The sequence below is a fragment of the Ambystoma mexicanum genome, chromosome 6p (assembly GCF_040938575.1).
Source record: "Ambystoma mexicanum isolate Mex_15411 chromosome 6p, UKY_AmexF1_1, whole genome shotgun sequence".
NCBI lineage: Eukaryota > Metazoa > Chordata > Amphibia > Caudata > Ambystomatidae > Ambystoma > Ambystoma mexicanum.
Window position 1 is genome coordinate 300,645,840 of NC_090935.1, and position 16,840 is coordinate 300,662,679.

A 16,840-nucleotide genomic window follows, 5' to 3' on the forward strand; every position below is an offset into this window, starting at 1 on the left:
AACCCAAGGCCTGGGTGAATAAGGGTGAGAACCCCTCTGGACTGGGTCGAGTAGTCCGTGTGGTACCTCAGGGGACCCCACCCGGGCAGGATGTGAGAATTACCCTCCCCCACTGCATGGGTGTCCTGCAACATCAGTATTTGTGGATTATGCCTGGAGACGTAGTTGGATATCTTCCTAACCTTAACTGGATTGTTCACAGTATTCGTGCCATACAGTCAGTGCCAGCCCGGCCGCGACCAAAACTTTACTTTTCAACCAACAGGCCGTCCCCTTCCACCCTCCCTTTAGAGGTAGCTCCGGAAGGCAGCCAAAATCCTCAACAAAATGCCACCATAAGTCCATCCAACAACTGAACGTAACTTCCCCTTCACCCTGTCCCGCCCACCCCCCTCATCATCACCCCCAACTTGACGATGTAGCCCATACAATTTATGGAACATTCCACGGGTGGCCATGTTGCTTCACATGGCCGCCGATCAGGTCCAACAGCTCCACCAACCAAAGTGCTGGTGTACCTTAATCAGTTACTCATATGGGCCCCGGGCCCAAGCAGGATCGACACGCAAGTGTTTCTCATTCCACGGGTCTGGGCCCGTTTTGTGCTGGTCTGCCTCCTCTGGGAGGAAGGGGTATGGAAGTTTCAATATAATGCATGGCCTCCGCTGGGGACTCGAAGAAATGGGCCCTGCCCGCATGTTGAAGCCTCATTTTTGCCGGGAACATTAAAGCGTATGGGATCTGGCGCTCTTATGAGCTTCTTAACTGGCTCATAGGACCTTCTGCTCGCTTGAACTCCAGAGGAGAAATCAGGATAAAAATGTATGCGACTTTCCTCATAGTAGAGGGTTCCCGCCTCTCTCACTTTTCGTAGGATTGTGTCTCTGTCTCTATAGTTGAGGAGCCGAGCAATTATGGTGCGTGGTGGCGCGCCTGGTTTAGGTGCAGGGGCCAACGTACGGTGTGCTCGTTCCACTAGAATTTGTTCAGAGAAGGCCTCCGGTCCGAACAGGGTTTTAAGCAGTGTCTCAAGATGTGTCTCCATTTGGCCCTTTCCAAATGATTCCGCTACGCCCACAACACGAATGTTATTGCGCCTGGAGCGCGATTCTAGGTCCTCGCACTTGCTCTGTAGCTTCGTCATGCTTTCCTTGATTTGGATGATATCACGGCTGTGGTGCGAGATAGTGTCTTCATTTGTGTTGATACGGGTTTCAGTTTCCGTTATGCGTAGGCTTTCCTCCTCTACTCTAGCCTTTAAGGAGCCGATGGTAGAGACTATGTCATCCAGCTTTGTGTTTATTGAGCGAAACCCATTTTGGACTATAGCTGTTCGGTTGTCCAAATTCTCACTGGAATCAGCAGCAGGGTTCTCTGTGTCGGCCGCGTGGGCGTCGGCCGACGCGGCCTGACCCTGACCCCCCCGTGTAGGCGTCCATGGGGCCCTTCCTCAGCTTCCCCGGGGTCTTGGAGCCCTTTGCTGGCCTCTGTGGTTCCCCCATGATTAATGGCGTTCCAGGTGGTGCAGTATACTGTATCCCAAATATTCTACAGTTTCCAGTAGGGGTCTGGTTTCCCGCCCACTCGGGCACTGGAGCCTCAGCAAGGGTGATTGCGGGTCCGATTTAGCTGCTACCCCGCCCGACCATGTGGCATTCCGCGGGGACTCCCTCTCCGCCCAGCCTCGTCTCCTTACCGGTCGTCCGTGCAGGTATTACTACTGCAGAGTTCCTCAGGCCGCGTACTGCGATTTGCACCGGATGCCTCGCCCCGCACCGCCCTGTAGGGTTTTGTAAGGAGTTCTCTGGGGCTGAGTAACTGCGGCAACCACCACCGGGGCCGGGTCGGGCCTTGGGCAGGTACGGGCCGGAGAGTCGTCCACGCCGCAGCAGCCCAGAAGCCCTACCGTATCACCAGAAGAGTGTCAGGGCAGAGCCGGGACTAAGCTCCTCCCCTTTTGGGCCCAGCCATTTCAGCCGCGCCGCGGCTCTGTAGTAGACTGCTCTGGAGCTCGCCTCCTGATTCCTGTCACTCCGTATACCGGTCAATCTGAATCGTGCCGTATCTCTGGCGACCCCGGACCCCGAGCCTCAGGATTTCGTCTGGTCACCCAGGGGTGGCCGGGCCAGCCCCCCAGCCCGTCCAAGCCGAAACAGGCAGCGCTGGACGGATAAACTAGCTCAGGATTTCTCGGGGGAGCGGGAGCTCTTAGATCAGGTGGACATTTCCAACGTGCGCAACAGCGCCCCGTTGGTCATACAATTTCTAAAAGGTGCTCGCCAATGTGTTCCCTGCTTCCATTTCAAGTTCCAGTTTGGGACCTCAATCTGGTACTAAAATTCTTTATGTGCGCACCTTTTCAGCCACTCCATTCGTTTCCATTAAGATTATTGACTTTTAAGACCATCTTATTAGTTGCATTAACATCAGCCTGCAGGGTGAGCGAGCTACAGGCCTTTAGTAAACCACCATTTACAATCTTTTTGAAGGCCGAGGTGGTTATGGTGAAGCCACTTTTCTTCCAAAAATTGTCACACTTTCCCATCTCTCAAAAGACTTACCATCATTTTATCCGTCTCCACATCCTGGCAAGGAGGAGAGGCTGCATAGGCTAGATCCAAGACGAGCACTTAGCTTTTACACATCAAGGTTGGCTAAAAGACCTCAGAATGCCCAACATTTTGTGGAGTATACTAGTCACAGATTGGGACCAGCAGTCACAAAACAAAACCTATCCAGATGGATCATATTGGGCTTTACAGACAGGCTGGAAAAGATCCTCCAGAAGGCTTGAAGACCCATTCAACAAAGCGTCTTCTGCTTTACAAAGAGTGGTGCCGATACATTATATTTGTGCGGCAGCTACATGGTCTACTACTCATACTTTCACAAAATATTACTGCCTGATGGATGCTTCATCAGGAAAGTAAGGAGGATTTGGAAAGGTAGTCTTAGATTCTGTCCATGACACATTCTTAGGACAAATCTGAAATTTTTTACTTCCTCCTCCAAAACCGACACTGCTTTGGGAGTCCATCTAAAGAGGAGGAAAACAATCCATTTGAATAACAAGTTACTAACCCCAGGTAACATTATTTTGACTGGATGTCCCTCCCACGTATTCCTCATTGACTCTCCCAGCCTACCCTGCAGCAGAATTTTCTGGCATTACACCTTATGCTCTTTCAAGTTCTTATACTGCCTTGGACACACTGATGCTGTTAATTCGGCAAGAAGGTGTAAAAACAAAACTGAAGCCAACGGCCCTGCACGTGCAATATACACCGGCAATGTTGTCAACCCCGAGATGGAGGCCCCCCGAGGGACATCGAGTTGACTGCTTCAACGCACAGCAGCCTCTGCTGAAAAAAAGGATTCCGAAGCAGCGGAAACGGGAGAGGAAGATATCTAAAGAGTAATACGTAGGAGAAACATCCAGTCGAAAGAACGTTACCGGGGGTAAAAGTAACTGCTCCTGTAACATTTCTGTTTTAGTGTCACGCATACCTGAATGACTGTTGGCAGTGGAAGTGTTTTACGGACTTGTGTTATTTTTTACTCACAGGCTGTGGTCACAGCTGCGGTAATGCACAGCAGGGTTCACCATTGATGCAAAATGGTTGCTGTATTTTTTTTTGCCATTTGTTTGCTTATTCTTTCTTGGTCTCTGATGTGCTGGGTGGGGTAGGTCCCGTTTTGACTTCCGAAACTTCAGTCCTTTGTCTTCTGGCATGCCTGCTTGGAACCAGCTCTACCTCGGAGGCTGGCAGTCCTGACTTCCTGGGCTGCAAACCGCCAATACTCTGGGACCTCAAGGCTGAGTGCTGTGCATCATCTTCCGAAGAAAGAATCTCTGAAACTTTGGTGGACTCCTTCCGTATCTCATAGGCAAGATCCCACTCCTTGAAGTCCCCTCACCAGAGTGCTGGACTTAGATAGCGAGGCAAATAGTTTGGATGACAACAGATCTTCATCCGATGTCTTGGAAAAGGCACCAAATCCTAAGAAGAATCCTTTGCTGGGAGCTTCTACACTAGACTGCTGCAGAAAACTCCAATCTAGTGTTTCTTTTTTCGTCTGAAGGCACAGAATCCATTGACTGGGTCCTACAGCTGCTGGATCATGAGGGCATCCGCCTGCATCAACTTGTTCATTGCTGAGGTACTGTGTGATTGAGGTAAAACATACAAAAAGTTGCTGTCTCTCATGTGTGGCTAGGGTAGTGATTCACATGTTTCGGTGTTCGTCCATACCATTCGCCCAAGCATAACACTGGAATGCTTTCAGGGAGCCTTCTAAATCCCTGAACCTTTTAACAGACTAAAGTACTGCACTTGTTGAGACTCTTGCAAGGTACAATAGTGTAATGTATGTACTTGCAATGCTTGTAGTAGAACTGTACTATTCCTGAATTCGAATAAGTGATAGTTTACTACAAAGTGGGTTTTACTTACCTTGAATTGCACACGGCTATTCGAAAAGTCTTTTATACTGTGGTTTACTTACCAGATGTATTCTGTTGGTTTTTATTGCTTATGATAGTACTTAACTTTCTAAATCACTCTCATATATAAGTATGTTTCACTTTGGGCCATATGCATGTTACAAGTTCTTTGTACCTTCCTACACACCTCTCTCCCTACTAAGATAAGCCTGGCTGTTCTGCCACTGTTATTAGTACCTTGAGTGGTACAGGCCTGTACTAAGAGTTTGGAGTTCTGTATCGCCCAAGGGATAGTCGTATAGGGGCCCAAGTACCTAGACTTTTGAAAAACTGCCCCAACAACTAAGTCAGGACAGGTTCAAAACAGCAAAAGGTTGGGGGTTCCATAGAGGTCTACAGAGGGAAAGCAGCAGAAAACCTCTTTCCCAACATCCAGCAGCATTCCTCCGCTTTTGCCGTGCAGAATACAATTCAGTTTTCTCTAACTGATGCAATTTATGATGAAATTAATGGCGACATTGATATCAGCTTTTGTTAAGGCAGCTTCCAAAGTTCTGATTTTCAGGATGTAAAACTATAAAAAATAAAAATCAGACCTACATCTATTAACTCTGCAAGCGCTAAACAACTAATAAGCCCACCTTTAATTCATGCTGGAAATGAATTTCCTTGATAATTTCAGTTGAACAAGATTATGTAACAATAAAAAAAACATTACCTCACATATAGGGAAATTGGAACCATGGTGTTTAGAACTATTATGTAGCCCCAAAATGCAAGGAAGCCGCGGTAAGAGGAAGTGTAGGTCTTTCCATCAGACAGGTACCATGATGAATCACCAATCTGAGCTTCCCAAAACGAATTCCCAATCGCAAGACCAGCAGATGCGAGGATGAGGAGGATGAAAATCTGCAAAGAAAGGGTTCACAATTGTTAAACTTGTCATACTCTTGCTATTGGCATCCTCACTAAATACAGATTTATTCAAGCACATGACATTTCAATGTTGTCAGTCGGTACAAGACAAAAGCATAGTAACAAAACATCTCTGTGATAACTTGCAATAAATGGTAAACAGTGAGTTTATCATATTTTCCCCTCATCTTACGCCCCCATCTAAGTACTCATTACAGATACATATATTGCGTCCCCGAGAGGCCCAAAGCCTCTCAGGCATAGGATGCCTAATAGGCACCATTTTCCCAGAGCAAATCCAATCACAGCTGACAGTGTGGGCTCCACTGGTTGGTGTACGCCTTTGATTGGGGGTAAGGCCTGCAATTGCCTGGTGGTTTATGGAACAGGAAACCATTGTGCACATCCAGTTCGGTGTCCAAGAGTCTAAAGGTTCTGCCCTACCAGAGAGCGGATACGCATGAAGCCATTTATGTTCATGGCTACAGTTGCCAGAAGTACATATTACACATTTTGGGAATGGTGTCTGTATTCAAATGTATTATCGTCCAAGAACAGCAGTGGAATTCTGAATCCACAGAATATATACACCTCGAGTTTGTAATCCGCCCCTTTGAATTAATACTTACACTCAAGGTCTACATCCTTACCTTGTGGACCCAGGTGACAAGTCAAGCAGACAGCAAACTGGTCCCTATGCTCTTCTGTTACAAGGTCATATATGATGGAAAAGATCCGACCCCTATATGCAGACTGGACATCTACCAACAAGAGAGCAGAGGAACAAGGACTTCCATCATCATAGTATCCCACAAGTAACAGAGTTGAAAACCTCAAGGATTCTTCTGCTATGAAGGAAGGCTGGCCCCTCAGTCCCTGCATGAACCAGGCATAGGGAAAGAAGAACAAGTAACTCTCTTACCTGGTAACGTTCTTTCGATGGGATGGTCCGACGTCGTATTCCATATCTATGACAGTAATCACCACAGCTGTGCTGCTTCAGAAAATCTTTCGGCGTTTGCGTCCTGCGTCGATACGCCGCCCTCGAGGACCTCCTCCGACGGCCGATGTCACTGAATGTTTTAAGTAGGACGCACAACGCCCGTAGCCTCAGTTGTAGTTTTTTCCCCAGAACTTGTGGCACCAGTCTTCTGCCAGTCTGACCACACAAAGCCTTGCGGAAACGTAAGCTGCAATCGCATAAGCAATTCTGTAGCAGGGAAGGCAGGGAGGGAGCGATATGGAATACGTCGTCAGACCATCCCATCGAAAGAACGTTACCAGGTAAGAGTAACTTGTTCTTCGAGGGGATCGGGTCCTCCGATGTATTCCATATTTATCACAGACTCCATAAGCAGTACCAATGCAAGGAGGTGGGAAAAGAATTTAGCAAAAGGAATTTAGAATGCCCAATCAAATTGCGGAGCAAAGGACTGCTTCGCCAAAGACCAGATCCTGCCCACGGATGGAATCGAGGGAGTAGTGACATACAAAAGTATGGACTGAAGCCCAGGTGGCTGCGTCACAGATGTTACGAATAAGAACACCCCTCTGCAGGACAGTAGAGGCAGCCATACCCCCGGTAGAATGGGCCCGCAAGCCGACCAGTGGGTCCTTACCCGCCAAGCGGTAACACTCAGAAATAGCCAGAATAATCCAGTGAGACAGTCTGCTTAGTCACAGCTTGTCCCAAACGCTTACCAGCGTAACCAATGAAGAGTTGATCGTCCACTCGGACCCGGTACATGCGTGAAATATAAAAGCTTAAAGCTCTCCTAGGATCGAGCCTATGGAGCCTCTCCTCTTCCTTACCAGGGTGTGGAGGAGGATGAAATGCCAGAAGAACAACCTTCTGGCCTAAATGAAATTCCACCACCACCTTCGGAAGAAAGGAAGGACGAACTCTAAGGACAACCCTGTCCTTATGAAATACAGTGAAGGGAGGCTTAACTGAAAGTGCCTGTAACACACGCACACTGCGAGCGGAAGCGATCACAACCAAAAATACAGTTTTAAGAGTTAACAGTCTCAAAGGGCAAGAATGCAAAGGCTCAAACGGAGCACCCATCAGAAACTTGAGGACAAGGTTCAAATCCCAACCGGGCACCTAGAAAGGTGATGGACGGAACACATTAGTGAGCCCTTTCAGAAACTGAGAAATTAAAGGAATTTTAAAATAAGAACACTCTTCAGACGAGCACTTAAATATGGACAGCGCCGCCAGGTAACCTTTAACCGTACCCACTTGCAAGCCCCTGTGGGCTAAAGAAAGCAAAAAAGACAGAACCACAGGAATGTCACATGCAAAAGGATCCAGATTCTTAACCCTGCACCCAGTCGCAGAACTTTTGCCAACGGCACAGGGACTTATTGCTGGACTTCTGGCCGAAAGCAACACCTCCATCACGTCTTCAGGGAGGTCCCAATCCTTATACCTCAATCTTTCAGAAACCTAGCATGAAGATTGAGGGATCTGACCTCTGGATCGTCTCGGTAGGGAAGACGACGTGGAGGGCAGATGGACAAGTCGAGAAGGTCCGGGTACCACGTCCTCCGGGCCCATGCCAGAGCAATGAGGATCATCCGGGAACCGAACATTCGTAACCTCCACAACACTTGTGGGATGACGGGGACTGGAGGAAATGCATACAGCAGTGGGTAAGACCACTCCACCACAAACGCATCTCCCAAGGCTCCTTTTGGAGGAAATTCCCGCGAGCAGAACCTTTCGCACTTCCGGTTGACACTGGAGGCGAAGAGATCCACTTGAGGGGTCCCCCAAAGGCCGAAGATCTCCAGGAGAATCTACTGAGCCAACTCCCACTCGTGAGAGATCGTGCTCTGCCTGCTCAGAGCGTCCGTCTCGTTTTCGTCTCTGGCCAGATGAACTGCAGAGATCGAAACTTCCTGCTCGATTGCACAGAACCAGAGCTGCATCGCTTCCCTGCACAGAGGAAGTGACCCTGACCCCCTTTTTGTTGAGGTAGTGCATGGCCACTGTGTTGTCCGTCAGGATCAGGACATTCTTTCCTCGCACAGTTGGCAGAAAAGCCTTCAGGACAAGCCTGATGGCCCTCAGCTCCAACAGATTGATATGGAGTCTGGACTCCGACGGCGACCAACGACCGCTGACTGTCAACTCGTTGGCATGAGCTCCCCATCCCGTGAGGGATGCGTCCGTCACGATAGTCACCTCCGGCCAGGGTAGCCAAAAAGGAGCCCCCCCATCATCAGATTGCCTTCGCCGGCCCACCACAGAAGGTCCTCGGCGACCGAGGACAGCACCTGAACAGGGACCGACATCCTGCCAGAGGACAGACCACTGGAGCTTGAGTGCCCATTGCAAAGATCTCATGCGCAACCTGGCCTCTGGCACCAGAAGAATGCAGGATGCTATGAGGCCGAGCAATCTCAAGAACTCGAACACTGGGAGACTCTGGGCAAGTTGAAACTTGTGCACCATCTGCTGAATGTGATGAGCCCTCACCTGGGGAGAAAACACTGCCCCAGGGATGTGTCGAGCACTGCTCCGATGAACTGGAGCCTCTGAGTTGGAGTCAAATGGGACTTCTTTAAGTTGAGGGAGAAGCCCAGCTTGTGGAGGGAGTGGCAGATGACTGACAGATGATTCAGGACTTGCTCGGGAGAGCGCACCCTGATCAACCAATCGTCCAGGTAGGGGTAGACGTGAATCCCCCCTTTCCTGAGATGTGCTGCCACCACTACCATGAGCTTGGTGAAGACCCTCGGGCGGAGGTCAATCCGAACTGCAGGACCCGAAACTGAAAGTGTGAGTCGCCAACCGCGAACCTCAGGTACTTCTTGTGCTTTGGATGGATCGGCACATGAAAATAAGCGCCCTTGAGGTCGAGAGACACCAACCAGTCCTGAAGTTGAAGGGCCTGGAGGACAAGAGAGAGTAAACATCTTGAACTTGTCCTTCCTGAGGAGTTTGTTCAAACTGCGCAAGTCCATGATGGGTCTCAATCCCCCGTCTTTCTTGGAAATAAAAAAATAAGGGGAATACCATCCCTTGTTCCTCTCCGCTACAGGCACCAGTTCTATGGCGCCTTTCTCCCGCAGGGATTGAATTTTCTGCGCAAGGAGCGGATCCGGACTCTTCAAAGAGATTCTCCGGTGGATTGTCGTGAGGCCTCTGCCGGAAAGGAAGATAGTAGCCGTGGGCTATGATCTCCAGAACCAATACATCTGAAGTAATGGCACGCCACTCTACAAGATACTGTGCCAGCCTTCCCCCAACCGGCGAACCATGGGACATGGCCTCATGACTGAGCTGAAGCGGCTGCGACGTTGCCTGAGGGCAAAGAGGCAACAGCCCGAGCGGCCTTGACACTTCGAGTACCTTGTTTTCCACCTCCGGCACTCCTACGGTGGCCCCTTTGACTGGTAGCTCCTCTTGCTTTACCAAAGGATGAGTAATAACGAAAGGAACCTCCCCTCCATTGCTGTCCCCTAGGACGAAAAGGCGGAGGTTGTCGAACTGCAGCGCCCAACGACTTCTCTGCAGCTTTGGAGGCCTTGCTGCCAAAAAGATGTTCCCCGTCAAAGGGCATGTTGAGGAGCCGGGCCTGCAAATCAGGAGCAAACCCTGACTTCTGCAACCATGCACACCTGCGTATTACGGTGCTCGCCGCCATGGACCGGCTGATGCAATCTGCCATGGCCAAACCCAACTGAACGGCCTCACACATGGCATCCTTGCCATCCTGGACCATAGCAAGGAAACTATTAGTTCGTCCCCTTCGGGAATATGTTCAGCCGCTAAGGAAACAGTTCCACAGAGTGTGCGTGAAACGAGAGAAGGTACACAGAGTTGGCCGCCTGAAGCGCTATACCCCCTGAAGAAAACACTTTCTTCGCCCAACCATCAAAACGCTTGTCGTCCCTATCAGGAGGGATGGTAGGATACAACGCCTGCTTTGCTGGGGCCGTAGCCGCCTGCATCACCAAACTCTCTGGAGTGGGGTGCTTGGTCAAGTAGCAGGGGTCGCTACTGGCTGGGCGGTATTTTCACGGCAAAGACTTGCCCACTGCCAGGTGACTCCCCGGAGAAGTCCAAGCCACTGCCACCCTCCTCTGTAGAGCCATACGGAACGGCAGTACCGGGTCAGTTGGTGGACCTTGGTCGAGGATATCCGTAAGGTCATCCTGAAGAAAACCCCCCTGGGGGAGCAGACCACCCAAGTACTCAGTGACCCTAGACATAAGACGCTGGTACGAGGAGTCAGCATGAGTGCCAGGCTCAGGCCTACAAAACTCCACCTCCGGAGAGGTATCCAGACCACTGGCGTCGTGCAGGGACTGACGATGGTCCTCAATTTGGCTATGGCCCGAGAGAATCTCATCTGCCACCGTATCAGGAACCATGCCATCATCGGAGCCCTCAACCACCTCTGAAATGTACTCAAGATGGCGGTAAGAAGGCACAGAATGGAGAACAAAGCCATGCTTGACCTTGGCCAGAGCCTTTCTAGGGGGTTCCACCGTGCCCCAGGGTACCCCCGTCGAAACAGCCTCGAAAGGCATCGAGTGAATCGGCGTTGACGCCAAACGTGGCATCGACAGCGGCGACACAGGCCTCGAGGGCGGAGCCCCGAGCGTGTCCCTCGACAGACTGGGGGCGCCGACGACTTCATCAGAGGCGGAGCCTTGAAAGAGTCCGTCGACGACCTCGGTGCCACAGGCGTTGACCTCTTCCTCGAAGACACCACAGGTGCATACGGTCTTGAGCGCGTCGAGTACCGGGACCTGGAACGGGCATGACGAGAACGATTCCCCTTGTCCGAGCGGGACCTTTCCCACGAATCGTGACGACCACCCGAGCCCAAAAGGCGTGCGAGCGGTGTCGCTCGACTGATCACGATCGACCCCACTCGGAGGCGCGGACGGACCAGTGCCCTGCGATTCGAGAATCTCTAGCATTTTCTTACCGAAGGAAGCCCATTCCTCCGGCGTCGCATGCTTGGTGGTATAAGTGACCCGCCGATGGGCGGAGTCCTCGGATGAGGACAGCGAAGGCGACCGATAACTACGCTTCTGGGAGTGCTTCGAAGAGGCAGAGGAGTGGCAGGACGTACTCCGGGACCGAGACCCACTTGACTTCCGACGACGATGCGGAGAGCCGCCCCTCGAATCGTCCGTCGAAAGCCCCGCAGACCTCGACTTCTGTGTCTTGGACACCTTACCTACCGACAGTTTCTTATTGCGCTCCCGCAAGGCTTTGGACGTAAGCGACTGGCAGTCGACACAATCATCCGTGTCATGGGCCTCCCCGAGGCACCAGAGGCAGGCGTCGTGCGAGTCCGTCACCAACATCTTGGACCCAGTCCCTGCACTTCTTAAAGCCTGGACGCGGGGTGGAAGACGAGGTAGACATTACGAAGGATAAATTCACAATGCAAACATGTTTGAAGAACCGATAAAGAACAGAAACTCCAAAGAGTCGAGGCACGCCGAGATCTCCGAAGCGAACACGTTCACGGAAAAAATGGAACTGAGGCTACGGGTGTTGTGCGTTCTTCTTATAACATCCAGTGACGTCGGCGGAGGTCCTCGAGGGCGGCGTATCGACGTCGTCGACGCAGGACATGATATGGAATACGTCGGAGGACCCAATTGTTACGCTCACCTGGCTCCCACAGGGGCGTCGATCGGAACTGGACAGCTGCGGTTTCCACCCACGTGACGCGTAGTGCAGAGATGACACTGGACTGGCCCGCCTCATCTCGTCTGCTTGACCCGAAGAAGTATTCTGAAAGTGGAGAAGGGGAATTAGCCAAACGTGGATTTGAGTGATAACCCTCCCACTGTTCTCCCCTCTAATCACCTCTGATGTCTTTTTATATTCTCACCTTAGGTTTTTAAAGGATGAGCTCTCCAATCTGCGTAGAATGCAGGGGCGCGTAGATAACCAGTTACTTCACTGGTTCGAAGGAATTGGAGAGTTCCAGAACAATATTAACTCTAAGGTTCCTGGCAAGGAGCCGTAAGTATATAGTTCGTAAGAGTTCAAAATGTCTGACTTTCACTCTTGTCCGATTCCTTGCAGCTTGACCCTGGAGAAGATTGCCTCGTGCGGCTGGTAAAGTTCAGGTAAGAGTCTGTATTATCCAACACTGTCCGGTAAATGACACCCGTATGTAATCTGTTCTCCCTTATTACAGGTGCAAAGTGAGAAATTATGGCGTTTTGAGGAATAACACCTCTGGCAGTAAAATCAGGTAAGTCTATTATGGTGAAAGAGATTCCCTTAGTTTGTTCTTTCGGCTCACCTGGCTGTCCTTTTTGTTCCCCTTAGGTGCTGGAGTTCGGCAAAGATGAATGGAGGCTGTGCCGGCCCGTGGAGATGAAGAATGCCTCCAGCAGTAAAATCAGGTAAGTCTATTGTGGTGACTAATATTGCCTTATTATACTCTCGGCTCACCTTGCTGTTCTTTATTCCCCTTAGGTGCCGGAGTTTGGCGAAGAAAGGATGAAGACAGAGGTGGTTCGTGGAGGTGCTACGAAGACTGGCGAGTATAGCGCGGCGCTGCAGCAGGTGATGCGACGCGCATCAAATAACGTCTTTCTTCCTATTCGAAGGCACGATGGATCCAGAATCGGGTGAGGAAATAAGTATTGTTCTTGTTCTAACCTTTTTCCTTCTTTCTCACTTTTTTCTAGGAGCTCCAGACTCGAGGCGGGCGTGGCAGAAGACTGGATGCTGGGTTGCAGGCACGGTGAGCGTTACGCTGCAGAATAACGCAAAGCGTGAGCTGCTCTTCGGGCGTGGTTTAAATAGCCTTCAAAGTAGTCCCAGGTAAGAAGTTCCCAAGACCACACCCGAGTGAGAAAATAGTCCCTGAAATAAAGTAGTCCCCCTTCAGACTTCACATTGGCTTGAATGCTGAGCAGCATGGTCTGCATGAGGTAAGTGAAAGCAAATTAGCCTGGCGCCTATGGCGCCAGGACTGACCCCTTATATGAGGCTGGCGCATATGGCGCCAGGAACGTACCCAGATAGCCCCTAGCCGGGGCTGCTGGTTTTATCCCCAAATATCTGGATGCCTGCTCCTGGGACAGATGGACCTGGTCCGGATGCCCGGGGGTAGGAATCATGACACCAATCTCCTTGAAGCAGACACTCTGGACACACAGCACAGGTAACTGTTCCAAAAGATTTTCTTTTTTGCAATTTTCCCTCCATAGTTTGCTATGGAACACCATTCTTTTTGCTCCGTTTTTAATCCTGTCCTAACCTTTTGAAAATTAGTTAAACCTCCACTTCTCTTGCCTTTTGATGACATGTTATGGGGAAATGATCAGTCCGTCTGTTTCGATTTGGAATTCTTGTATTTTTATATTGCCCCCATCTTACAATGCACTGCATTGGGATCCATTTGTATCACTAGCGTTTTACACATGGAACTTTTGCTTACTTTTTTTATGTGCAGACAAGCTGGTGGCAGCAGTTACATTTTTAAAATGTGTGCATTATTTTTGGTGTGCAGATTCACATTTACTGCTTATGGCTACTAAACATGGCTTTGCCCTAAAATGGCTGTGCCACAAGATTTTTAATTTTTCTTTGGTCATATTAGCGTTTTCCTTTCTTCCTGCCTTCTCAGGTCAGGAAAGTGCTTATAAGGTCATGTACGTGCCCAATAAAGCTGCTGCTTTTGTGGGCTAGTGAGCCTGTGTGTGGCCCATGAAAGGGCTGGGACTATCTAGTGCCTCTCCACATCACTGGAACCAGAAAGTCTGCTACTGGGGCGGATATGAAACCAGTAGTTGTTACTGATTGGACAGCAACTGGCTGTTTGAATGGTGCAGATTCTTACTATTGGGGGCTTGGACTTGCTTCCAGCTGCCCAGATTTTGGATAAAAGGATGTCTTTTGCAGCAATTATTTAAAGATCTACATTGGAGCCAAGAATCCCTCAAAGGAGGGCAGACCGTTGATATCAAAAGACTACTCCTGAAGTGGCCCAGCATCCCCCTGCAGTGTCTGGCCTGATGATGCCCTGAGCCTCTGCCGGATCTCTGAAGACCCCAAGCGGTGTTACAGCCCCTTGGAACTAGTGGGACCCAGTAGTCTTGATGCCTTCAAGGATACAGCCCATCAGAAGCATCCCTAGACTGCCTGATTAACCAACTGGTGGACTGACCAGCTCTCCAATGGGCTATCCCGCCCAAAGAGTCACTGTTCCACAGTAGAGTTCGAAACATTGGTTGTCATCAGCTTGTGCTACAAGTCACCTTCTCCCAGACTTTCAGCTTCCCATTTGTAAGTGAACCAGTGCTGGATCAGCTTCTGTGACCCTTACTGGAAGAACGCCTGGAGTTTCCAGATGGATCTACATGATAATGCTGCGAAACAAATGGATGTGGCGGAATACTGCGAAGACGAAAGCATTGTATTCCAAAAATGTCAGCCTTTTGGGATCCATGGATGTGGGGGACACCCCTGCAACTCATTGTCTGCCTATCCCTCTCCCCACTTAGCCTATTTAATGAGCGGCACTCAGGCAGACCGCTCCGTCTACTTCTCTTGCTGGCACTCAACGTAGGTATCCAGGGTTTGCTTTTAGTGGCCACTTACGTGTTTAGGCTCTGCAGCGGGCCAACTAATAGTGAACAAAGGAAACAAGAGTGCCAGCTTAAATAGCGCACTGCGTTAGCCCAAATGAAAGCATTTTTCATTGAATCGAAACGAGCCAGAAACGCATTAGATGCAGGATTAACACGAAAACGAAACCATTTACATATTCACCATTTTAATAAATACATTTTTGGACGGGCTGCATTCCCAATAATGGACAAATCGATCATTTAAATTCAGTATTTTCGGGTAAGATGTTGGCAGACTGACGGTTGCTGGAACTCGACGTTTTTTTCCCCACATTTCAGACTTTGCGGGGCTGTCTGTGTAAAGAATTCTGGGGCGATGTGCGCAAATCATACCTCTGCGGATTCCCACGGGTGTCCTCTTTTTGGAAATGCATGGGGTTCCCAGTTTTCCTTGGTGGCTTGGACATCCGAGGCCCATATCTGTACGTTGTGCCGGTCGGCAGAATGTCTGAGATTTCGCTCTGAAAACAGACTTGGGGTTACTTGTGTTTTAGGCTTTCCCCTTGGCAGCCAGGTAGGTGCAACCACACATGTGAGGTACCATTTTCATCGGGACACCTGTGGGAACGCAGGACGGTAGGCCATGTGTTGTGTTTGTGTGGTTTTCATAACGTTTTGACCCATTTGCTGGTGCCCTTTGTCTCACAACCCTTTCATTTCCCAAATGTGACCTACATTTAGTCGCTGCTTTAGCCACCATACACTTTTGTAACCTGCACAAGTCACCTACCCTTGAAAAGGTCTCCCTGTGCTCTTTCAAAAGATGTATGCTTGCTGTTCCTCACCACATTGGTTTTCCCAATTTACACATGCTAAGTGCGTCTGGTCAGGCCGTGAGCGTAAAACTCCTGTGTACCATGGCTCAGTGTTTGGCTTGTGGTAATGCTCGTTTTGTAAAAACACTACAAAAAATGTATGCTCTCCTAACTGCAAGAGTCTGGGGAATGTAGCGGAGCATTGCTTTTCTCAAAATTCATAGAAGCCATTGCCGTACCAAGCCAACCATGTCCAACACACTTTTTTTTCGGTCATTTTCCCGCTTTTCCCCCCATTCGATGGCAGTTTCCCCTACCTAGTTGTTGCCTGACCTATGCAAATCACCCCTTCCTAAACTTGGAATTTTGTCTACTTTTCAGAAATATATGCCTTTCTGTCCTCCAATTTGGATTACCTGCCCTTTTCTTCCATTCCGTCCATGCATGTCCAATTGGCAAAAATGGCCAAAATCGCCTACCTCTCACAAAACGGTTGATAACCACATCAAAATAATTTTTTTTCCATTTCCACTCAACCTGTTCCTGAAAGCCAGGAAATTGGGGAACTCAGCACAGCAAACCATTTGTTCCTAGCTCTTACAAGGAAAAAACCACAGGCTTCTTTGTACATCATTTTATTGGCATTTTCTGAAAAAACCCAACATTTTTGCCCTTTTTGCTTATTTTCTCTCACCCCCCTACAGCAACCTGGGATTCCTGGGTGGTGTTACGACCGCCTACATGTGGGAAAAAAGGAGCCAAATTTGGCCGAGATATCTCATGTAACAAAAAAGTTACAAGCCATTGAATGGCCACATACCAAAATCACCAAAAAAGGCCCTTGCTCTGGGGAGAAATACCCATGGCACTTAAAGGGTTAAGGCTTTGAACTTGTCCTTGGGAGTGTTCTTTGCTCGGAGAATTCAGGGGAGTGAATTCATGCGTAGGCGTGGTCATCATGTTTGTCCAACTTCATCCTTCCACGTGACTGAAGATCACAAAATCAAACTCTAGTGCATTTAAAATAATATTTTCTGACGTCTTCCTCGTTTTTGTCCATGTCTTCTGAACAGGAGTTTCATTCTTTCACACAATT

At 49.5% G+C, this 16,840-nt stretch overlaps 1 protein-coding gene across 1 annotated transcript in view; it reads right to left on the reverse strand.

Annotated features, from left to right (window-relative positions):
• ATP8B1 (ATPase phospholipid transporting 8B1) overlaps positions 1–16,840 on the reverse strand; it is a 958,513-nt gene that overhangs the window by 590,150 nt on the left and 351,523 nt on the right. Inside the window, exon 12 of the mRNA XM_069627043.1 lies at positions 5,163–5,353. Within this exon, the coding sequence (XP_069483144.1) occupies positions 5,163–5,353 (191 nt within the window). The remainder of the gene's footprint in view (positions 1–5,162; positions 5,354–16,840) is intronic.